General features: G+C 52.6%; 2 protein-coding genes across 2 annotated transcripts in view; one reads left to right on the top strand and one right to left on the bottom strand.

Annotated features, from left to right (window-relative positions):
- Positions 1–5,037, top strand: part of Hpca (hippocalcin) — a 10,006-nt gene extending 4,969 nt beyond the window's left edge. The window contains exons 3-4 of the mRNA XM_021159417.2: positions 3,856–3,961; positions 4,099–5,037. Coding sequence (XP_021015076.1) covers positions 3,856–3,961; positions 4,099–4,196 — 204 coding nt within the window. The 3' untranslated portion in view covers positions 4,197–5,037. The remainder of the gene's footprint in view (positions 1–3,855; positions 3,962–4,098) is intronic.
- The window catches only part of Tmem54 (transmembrane protein 54), a 6,246-nt gene continuing 1,547 nt past the window's right edge, over positions 4,981–9,679 (bottom strand). Inside the window, exons 2-6 of the mRNA XM_021159414.1 lie at positions 8,145–8,338; positions 6,141–6,200; positions 5,857–6,045; positions 5,627–5,761; positions 4,981–5,284 (exon numbers count right to left, since the gene is read on the bottom strand). Coding sequence (XP_021015073.1) covers positions 5,219–5,284; positions 5,627–5,761; positions 5,857–6,045; positions 6,141–6,200; positions 8,145–8,338 — 644 coding nt within the window. The 3' untranslated portion in view covers positions 4,981–5,218. The remainder of the gene's footprint in view (positions 5,285–5,626; positions 5,762–5,856; positions 6,046–6,140; positions 6,201–8,144; positions 8,339–9,679) is intronic.

Below are 9,679 nucleotides of genomic sequence, written 5' to 3'. Positions count from 1 at the left end.
TCTCTCTCTCTCTCTCTCTCTCTCTCTCTCTCTCTCTCTCTCGCCCTGGTTTACCTCTAAACAGTTTTACATTTAGTTAATGTATTTATGTATCTATGTATTTATTTGCATGTAGAGGTGGCATGCTCATGCCGGAGCACACATGTGGAGGTCAGAGGAAAACTTTGGGAACCATCCTCTCTCTCCACTCTGCAGACCCCGGGGATTGAACTAGGGTTGTCAGACTTGTCTGCAAGCATCTTAACAGAAAGCCATAAACCTGCCGGCTTTGGCCACTCCTCCAAGACACCCATAGAGATAAAGAACTCCATTGAAGGCTATGTAGGTACTTGGTACTCAGTGAATGTTAGTAACTGAGGGACTCAGGCTAGCCCCAGCATGGGAAGCATGACTATGGAAGGCCTTGCCCTTCCCCCCAATTCTCTCTGCCTTGCTAAAAAACTGTTAGCTTCCATTTTCAAAGCTAGCCCCCAAGGTCTATTCCCTTATTTGGAAATTTCCTCCTTCCGAGGCTGGCTGCAAAGGCCCAGCTATTAAAGTATGGAAGTCCGGCAATCAAAAGCCCCCTTCGGCTTACCTAATTAACATGCCCAATTAAAATGAAAATACCTCATCTTAATACAGGCTTTCCCCCTTTACCTTTATAAACTGCCATTTTCCTATGGGCCACTTCTGTCTCATCTCTATCCAGAGGTAGTCCTTTGTCCTCTGGGACTAAGAATTGGCCCTCACCTTCTTCCCCTCCCCTTTTCCCTCATCCCTTATCTCCTGTCTTTGCCTCTTATTTCTGCTCTCTGTCCCTTTGGGGCAAATAAATCTCCCCTGTGCTGAGAACTTGGTCTCAGGGTCCTGAGCGGATCCTTTTCCTTTTAGTGACTGTCAGTCATTCTTTTCTCCATCTATCTCCTGCACTGGCTAAAACGGCCTTGTGAGCATCCCTAAGATGCATCTTGAGAATTGCTGCCACATAGCTTTGCACAAGGACCCTTCCTACATCTCGGCCTTCTTCCCTTTTAGCCCCTCTGCTTCGTGGGCTGATATCCACTCCAGTTCACTCAGCCCACAGCTCCCCCTCTTGCTGGGGACATGGGTCTCTTGTCTCTAGCTTGAGGGGAACGGCTGCCTGTGTTGGGAAGTGATGTTCTCAAGATGTCAATTGCCTGCTGCCTCAGTGCTGGTCCCAGGAGCCTCTGGACCATGCTACCACGCCCAGTGAAACAGCTAGTCTATTCCTCAGGCACCCCTGGCCCTATTTAAAAAAAAAAAAAAAAAAAACAGCATCTGCCCTCTAGACCCTGACTTCTGCTCTGACACCCTGGAGGCTCCAGACAGCTGGAGCAGACAGCGCTCTGAGAGCCCCGGGGCCTGATTAATGACAAGTAGGCTCCAGCGAGACTCTGAGAGGGACCTAGACGATTAATTAGGAGGGTTGTCACAGGGGGAATGGCCATCCGCTAAGTCACTGTTCCCTTCCCAGCCTTATTACACTGGGTGGTGGCACAGTAGGAGGAAAGAGGAAGCTGCTTCATGGAGCTCCCACTCCAACAGGAGAGATTAAGGCACAGATTGCACCAATGAGGTCAGGGACAGGTATATAAAGGGAACACCTAGGCGTCCAGAGGACCCAAAAGCCTGAGGACACAGTCAATGAATAATGACAGTATAAGCTGCTATTTAGTGACCACTTATGCCAGCCACTGTAATCCTCCAGACAGTCCCAATACGATAGACACAGTACTCCCATTTTACAGATGGCAACTGAGGTTCACAGTGGCTAAGCTCTTTTCCAAGGAGAGAGAGCAAGTGCAGAATGGACCAGGATGTCACTCCAGAGCCCCTGCTGTTTATTCTTCCAAATTGTCCAAGCATACGTCTATGGACTCTCAACCTGTGGGCCACCACCCCTTTGGGGATTGGATGACCTTTTCACAAGGGTCCCCATGTCAGATATCCCGCATAACAGATATTTATATTGCCATTCACAACAGTAGCAAAATTAGAATTATGGAGTAGCAGCAAAAGTGATTGTGTAATTAGGGGGTCATTACACTATGACAAACTGTATTAAAGGGTTGCAGCATTAGGAAGGTTGGGAACCACTGTATTCGCAGCTCAGAGGGAGCAAGTTCTGTGCTGGTGCCTTCCACCCCTTCCCTTCCCAAACCTTGGTTTCTTGCCCAGAAAGGGGAGATTCGATGCATGCTTTTTTTTTTTTTTTGAGTTGATGTACAGTTTAGAAATCCTGCATGTGTGCCAGGTACTGTGGTGCACACCTTTAATCCCAGCACTCAGGAGGCAGAGGCAGGAGATCTCTGAGTTCGAGGCCAGCCTGGTCTACAGAGTGAGTTCCAGGATAGCCAAAGCTACAGAGGGAAACTTTGTCTCTCTGCTCATAGGATCTGGCACATAGTGCTTGCATGATACATGGTAGCTCAGGCAGTGGCTGTAAATGTTGAGGAACTGGAAAGGCCCAGGGGTGTTCAGTTGTGGCAGAATCACCCCTCCAGCGAGCGAGGCCTGGTGACAGTGAGGCCAGCAGTGGACAGCTTCTGATGTATCCTGAATGCCAAAAGCAAACGGTTTGGACTTGGTACAGACAGTTGTGGGTGGTGACAGTGGCCTTTCAACAGGGAGTTCCCTGCCATGTGCCAAGGCACTGTACTGGGATTTAGGGATTTTAGAAAGAGCCAGAGTTACTGTTCTCATCTGAATGGTAGCAAGCAGGTACAGTCCTCCAGGGAAATAATTACTTCCGGAGAGGTGTCCACCCCGGAGGCTCTGTGCAGCTGACGTGTCCTGACCCAGTGCTGGATCACAGACGACCTTGCTAGGAAAGGCATTGTACACGGAACAGCCAAGAAGTGGGCGGCGGCATCCAGAGGGAACTGGTGCTCGGTGGGCCTAGAAGGAGGTCTGTGTGTGCAGGAAATAAGGGGGCGGCCTGCTGGTTAGGGGATGTGGTAGTGGGGGGTTGTGTTTGGAGCGTTCAGAAGCAGTGTGTGGGACAGATCTGAAGGAAAGTGGCCGGAAAAGAGCAGCGCAGAGACAAAGGTGGACAAGAAGAGAGTGGGAGGGTTATAGCATGGGGGACGAAAGGAGGCTTCTTGGAGGAGGCATCGCTGTGAAAAAAATTGGAGGTTCGAGGTGACTAGCCTGGCCTTTGAGCTCCGGGGAGCAGAAGCAGCCCGTCCCACAGACCGAGCACTCCGTGCTCTGTACAATAGCTCAGCAACTCTCCTTCGTGTTGCCTCTGGAGCTCCTACACGTGGCAGCTGCCGCCCTCAGCCCTGCAGAGCTCAGGCTGTCCCTGGACCCGTGGCAGGTGCTCATTTGCATTCGTTTGCATAATGTTCCCGCCCCTTCTAGGTCCCAGCTGCCTCGAGGCTGCTCTGAGCCCCCTGCCGGCCGCAGACCACAGTGCCATGTCCTTCAGCTCAGCGCCCCCTGTCGGTCACCGAGTGGGAGCGCTAACTCAACCCTTCGGCTCAAACATATACCCGAGGAGCAAGTGCCTGCCTACATTTGGCGTTCTAGGCACTTTGCTATCTGGGCTTGGAGGTCTTCTAACATCTCCCTTGACTCAGTGCACCCCAAATGCTTGACACCCACCTGAAGCTTTCAGGCAGTAGTGGCTTTGCTCATCAGCTCCATCAGCAATTCCCACCTGGCCGGCCCTCTAAGGGCCCTAGCCCAGGGCGCTCTTCAGCCTCTCCAGACTTTTCCTTACTCCCTCCTCCGTGAACAGCAGAGCACGACCCTGGGATGTTTATAAGAGACAGCGCGCAGGATGGGAGCTTAACCCAGCCCTCCTCACTCCCTGATGTCCTCTCCCCCTCCCGATCCTCCATCCCACAGGCCATTTACAAGATGGTTTCGTCCGTGATGAAAATGCCCGAGGATGAGTCGACCCCGGAAAAGAGGACTGAGAAAATCTTCCGCCAAATGGACACAAACAACGACGGTGAGTGGCGAGGGGATTTGGGGGGAGGGGATAGGGGTGGAGGAGGGTGGGCAGCCTTTCTCCTTCCCTCTCCTGAACCACTTGCCTGGCTTCGCAGCCACCTTCTCCTCATTCACAGCCCTCCCTTCACCCTGCAGGCAAGCTGTCGCTGGAGGAGTTCATCCGCGGAGCCAAAAGCGACCCATCCATCGTGCGCCTGCTGCAGTGCGATCCCAGCAGCGCCTCCCAGTTCTGAGCTGAGAGGAGCCAGCTCTCCTCCCTGCCTTCACCGGCCCTCCGGCTCTCAGCTTCCTCTCCCTCGTGTCTATCCAGGCTGGGGGCCAGACTGGGGATCCCTTTCTGGGGTCTGCACTGTGTGTGTGGGGGCCTCTGGAGAAGTGAACCCTGCAAGGAAGGGGCTAAGCAAGACAGCTGTTAGTCTCCACGGCCCAAGAGGCAGAATCTCCCTTAGTGGGACGGAGATAGCCCTCCGGTCAGGTTCTGTATTCTTTAATGAGACAGCTGGATCACCTTACACCCACCACAGTCAGGAGGCTCTTCCACAACACGGGGGCAGGGGGGCGGGTAGGTCCCCTTTGGGTGGTCCTCAGCCTGGAGGGAGGTGGGGAGTCATGCCAAGGTGAAGAGTCTTTTTGTTTGGTGGGGAGCCATGGATGATTTCTGGGCTGTGGGGCTTTGAAGAAGTTCCCTCATCTACTTCCCTGCAGAAGAACACTTCTTGTCCCAGCTCTTGCTGGCTGGAGGCCATGGTAAAAAAAAAAAAAAACTCCCAGGATTCCAACTGGGGGTCCCCAAACTCAACCTGCCTCTTTGCACTTGGATAACCACAGATTTACCCCGTCTGTATTCACCTCTCTCTCTCTCATGCACTCACGCGAACACACACACACACACACACACACACACACACACACACACGCCCACAGACAGATGGGCAGAGCCCCTCCACAGCATTCTCTGTGGGAAGGAAGCGCAGGCCCCCCGGCCAAGCCCCATGTCCCTCTGCATGCAGCCACACGGAGCATCTTGGTTCTTTTTAATAACTTCAAAATAAAGTCTTGTTTCAGTGCATTGTACTCGGTGGCCAGGGGAGGGCGCTCAAAGCCCTCTCCCACGTCCCCAGGAGTCCATTGACCTTTCATGGGCGTGTTCTAGGAATCCTGGATCCCGCTAAGCTTCCATGGCTGGTTGGGCTCAGGTCAGTGCAGGCGTGGTCACATGCCTCAGTAGCCATGGCACAGCTGAAGTGTCAGAGGGTCAGCTGCAAGAACTGGCACAGCTCAATAGGTCATGGCCATCCAGGGGCTCTGGGCTTGCTTGTATCTGCAGACACAGGAATTTGGTTGTTTCCCTCTGCCTGGGGTCTCTATCTTCAGGACACCCTCAAATTGGAAGAAGGAAGGGCAGCACTATCAATCATTCATGACAGACCAGAACCTGCTCCTCCCTCAACTGTCTCCTGTTTAATCCCCAAAGACCAGTGCTTCCCCTCAAGATTAGGAGAGCCAGACATCAGCTGTGTGACTTAGCTGGCACATCTGGCCTCTCTGGACTTTGGAGCCCTTTGGTAGTGCTGAGAAAACTTTTGTTCCAGTTATGTGAGGCCCTGTTCAGAAGGGGTGAGGCTGACCATCCAGGGGCCTCCCGGGGGGGGGGGTGACTCACCGTGTGGTGGCAGCTCTTCCCCCACCAGGGCCTCAGTTCCAGTAGTCCATGCATGAGCTGGGCGCAGCGCACGGCAGACATGCTCTCCGCCAGACAGAATATGAGAGAGATGGCCCAGAGGCACAGGCTAGAGCTCTGAGGGGTCCAGGGGCAAAAGCATCTAATTAGGGAGAGGGGTGCAGGTAGACCCCAAGAGTCCTTCCCAACCCTTTCCAGGACGAGGCACTCACATAAATCCGAGTAGGGTCAAAAGGACAGTCAGGTGCCAGTGTTGGGAGTTCAGGGTTCTCAAAAGTACAGGCTGCCAATAGTGCTCTGCCCTTGGTGGCGAAAGTCACTGCAATGGAGGCCAGGAGTCCAAGGGCACAGGTCAGAGAGAGAAGAGCACAGGCCACACTCAAGCTAAACACGGTCCAGCGCTAGGCAGAAAGAGCACTGGTCAGTGGGCATCACTCTTGGCCCCAAGAGGGCTGCTGACCCAGCCCACAGTCCCATCAGAGGAAATGCCACATACCAAAGGGGTGCTGGGGAGGTAGCGTGACAAGACGATGGCCGAAATTCCCGCAACAATGACCTGTGGGGAAGCTGAGATCAGCTGGTGCTGGAGGGCAGCTTGTGGGGTCACATTCCCCCAACGTCTTCCACGGTTCTGCAGTCTCCACTTCCACCCTGTCCTCTGGCTTTGGCCTCATAAACTCCCACTCCCTACGGCTTTCCAGGGCTCCGCACTGCCTAAAGCTGTGAGTCCGACAGGGTCCTGTGTGTCCTAAGTTTTCAGGCATAAGCCAGGGAGTGTGCTAGGCCACAGGACCCATAGCATATCTCCTTGAGATGAAAAAGACTGGAAGAAATGCATTCTACTAACAAGGTACTAAAACCAAAATTATATTAAATCAGAAACCAGGCATGGTGGCAAATGCCTACACTCCCAGCACTGAGGCAGGTGGATTGCTGCAAGTTTAAAGCCAGCCTGGTTTACATAAAAGGTTCTTTTCCAGCCAGGACTAACTATGTAGTGAGGCCCCATCTTAGACAGACAGCACACCTCATGAGCAGAATTCAGAATCTTTAAGAGGTGGCCAAGGATGGGGCTTGGAAATAGAATGGTTACCTGGCATGTGTGAAGCCGGGGTTCAATCCTAAGCACCACAGAAGACAAAGAAACCTCTAAAAGCATCACGTTATCCCAGGCTGGCCTTCTCTGGTCTGTCCTGGACCACTGTCTTTCCTCATTGCACTGGACCTCATGCACACTCACAGATTATCCTTTCCAAGGTGCCCTGCTCCTCAGTCCTAATGCCCCTAGATCCCCAGAGACAGGATTTCCTGCGAATTTTAGCTCAGAGGCTGACCTCTAGATCCCTAGGGCTCCATTTAGCCTATCCGCCTTCCTAGTGTCGATCTCTGTAGTGGACACAGTACCACCGGGGTATAGCGGTAATGTTAATTTACTCTGCAGCCACAAGAAAGTACCTCAACTTCTCAGGGCTGAGCCCCTCTCTGTAGGATGCGCTCACAGGAAGATAACCACATGCAAGGGAGTGGGGGTGATTCCCCCAGTCATGGGCAGCTGGGAGTGTTTTACTGGGGAAAGGTAAAGTGTTCCAGCCCAGAGCCCTCTGACCCTGGGCTGGCCACCTTCCATGCCCTCCTCAAATGGCTATTGAGCAAAACAGATACTGATATGCACATAGCCCTGCATTCTTCCTGCCGTTGGAACTTCCACAGATCAGAGCCTGGTTCACCAGGCCTGGAGGCCACCAGGCTGTCAGAGGCAGAGACCAGCTCAGAGAGAGAAAAGTCCCTCTGTCAGGAGTCAGCAGGTCTCCCAGAGATGAACAAGTCTACAACCACCTTAGCTGACCGGCAGAGAAGAGCTTTTGTACACCTAAGTACACTAGATTCTTTCATTTATTTATTCATCAAACAAAGATGCCCCAGTATCACCATCACTACGGCTTATATCAAGTGGCTCATGTAGTCTGCCCTAGTGCGAAACTCCTGTCTGACTGTTTGAGTCAGTGTCTTCAGCACAGATCTCAGCTGTTCCCAGCTCCACACATCTGCACCTGCCACACAGCCTGTACATGGAATGCCACCCTGGCATGCCTTTCTGCTAGCCAGCCCCAGCACGCCGCATACTTGGGTTGTTAATTACAGTCCATTGGGAACGCCTACACATCCATAAATACCCAGCTCAGAGGTCTACTCCTCCGTGAAACCCTTATTGACCCTCCCTAGCTAAGCTGAGGTACCACCGCACCGTGAATATCTGTCACACTAGCCATGTGCCAGGCCCCTCACTTAAGCACCTTCTGTGGATGACTCCCTCAGATGTTCAAAGGGAACCTCTGCTGTGCACACATACTCTCACCACCCCCATTTTACAGAGGACAAAACTGAGGCAGAGAGCGTTTGAGTGCCTGCACAGTTTGTTTATGGTTATACCGTATGTGCTTGGGGCTCTGACTGGGACGCAGCCCCTCCCCCTTGCTGGCCCTCCCAGCCAGGCCATTACCACAATGGCAGAGGTGACAGAGAGGATGTCCACCACGCAGTACTGTAGAACCACAGCGTCACTGGTGGTGGCTACGAAGCGCAGCATGGTACCATGGAGCACGGCGGCTACAATGAAGCTCACGTGACCCAGCACAACCAGCACCAGACCGGACTTCATCAGCACCTTCCGGAACTCATCCACATTCAGGCTGCCTGCGGGGGGACACAGGTCGGGATCGGGGTGAGGCGTCTCCTGCTGGGTGGTGTAGGACATCTGAGCCTCCCCTGTTTCTCTAAAAATTTCATGGTTGGTGCTTAGTGTGAAATTTGAAAAGCGCACAGGAGATCCACACAACTGTCCTTGTTAACTCTTGTGTTCTGAGTAGCAGGGATCCTCCCACTGAGCCTCCCAGCCACCCAGTCATCCACTCAACTGCTCCGTATATAAAAGTGCTCTGTACACCTGTCCCATGCTATGCACTAGGAGAGCCGTGAGCCCAGCAGATACTGCCCAGACCCAGAGGAGCATGCAGTGCACTGGGCAGGAGTCAGGTCTTGCTCAGCAGTCAGTTCGGTAGATGGAGCCTGGCACACACAGTACTTAACGTGCAGCTGCTAAATGGAGCTATCCAGAGCCGAGCCGTCTAGACTCCGCTTCTCTTCCTGGAGAGGAAAATAGCCCTTGTTTCTCAGTGTGGACAAAGTCCATGGATGAACAGGAAATCGGGGACTCAGTGCAGGCTGTGCTTAACTGGGGTTGGGACCAGGAGGGACTCTGGCAACAGCCACACTTTCTGAGTGGCCAAGTCCTATCCCATTCACATAGCAGGAAGCCCTCCTCCCCTGAACTGCTCTCTGCTCCAACATCGTACATGGCTCTTGGCCATGCCACCTGGACGCCTGCCCCCACCCTGGGCTCTGAGTTTAGCCAGCTCTGAGAAACTGCAAGAGTGTGGTTGGCCCTCAGCTAAGCAGAGCCCTTCCTTCCAGTCCTGCTCCCAATAGGCTCTGACTTTGAGGCCCTCCACGTGAAGCAGAGAAGTTTAGCCCTGTTCCCTATACGTGAGCTCGGCAGCTGAATGAAAACAAGAACCGGCTAAAGAATCATTAAATGGACATTCTCTGAGCAATTGCAGGGGCCAAGGAGGCCAAGAGGACTAAAAAATTCTGTATTTAGGAGAGTGAGGCAGGAGGATTACTGCAAAGTCAGGACCAACTTAGTTACAGAGTGAGACTCTGCCTAAAAAAAATAAAAATAAAATAAAATTATTATTTGTTTATTTCGGTGGTGTAGCCACTGGTAAGTCGCCTATGTTGCAGTAACAGCCCCCCACACACCAAAAAAAAAAAAGAAAAATTCTTGTAAGCAACCCTAATTAAACTCAGTAACAGAGAGAGAGAGAGAGAGAGAGAGAGAGAGAGAGAGAAGAAGAAGAAGAAGAAGAAGAAGAAGAAGAAGAAGGAGAAGGAGAAGGAGAAGGAGAAGGAGAAGGAGAAGGAGAAGGAGAAGGAGAAGGAGAAGGAGAAGGAGAAGGAGAAGGAGAAGGAGAAGGA

Source organism: Mus caroli, chromosome 4 (assembly GCF_900094665.2).
Source record: "Mus caroli chromosome 4, CAROLI_EIJ_v1.1, whole genome shotgun sequence".
NCBI lineage: Eukaryota > Metazoa > Chordata > Mammalia > Rodentia > Muridae > Mus > Mus caroli.
This window is presented reverse-complemented; position numbering and strand designations above follow the sequence as displayed.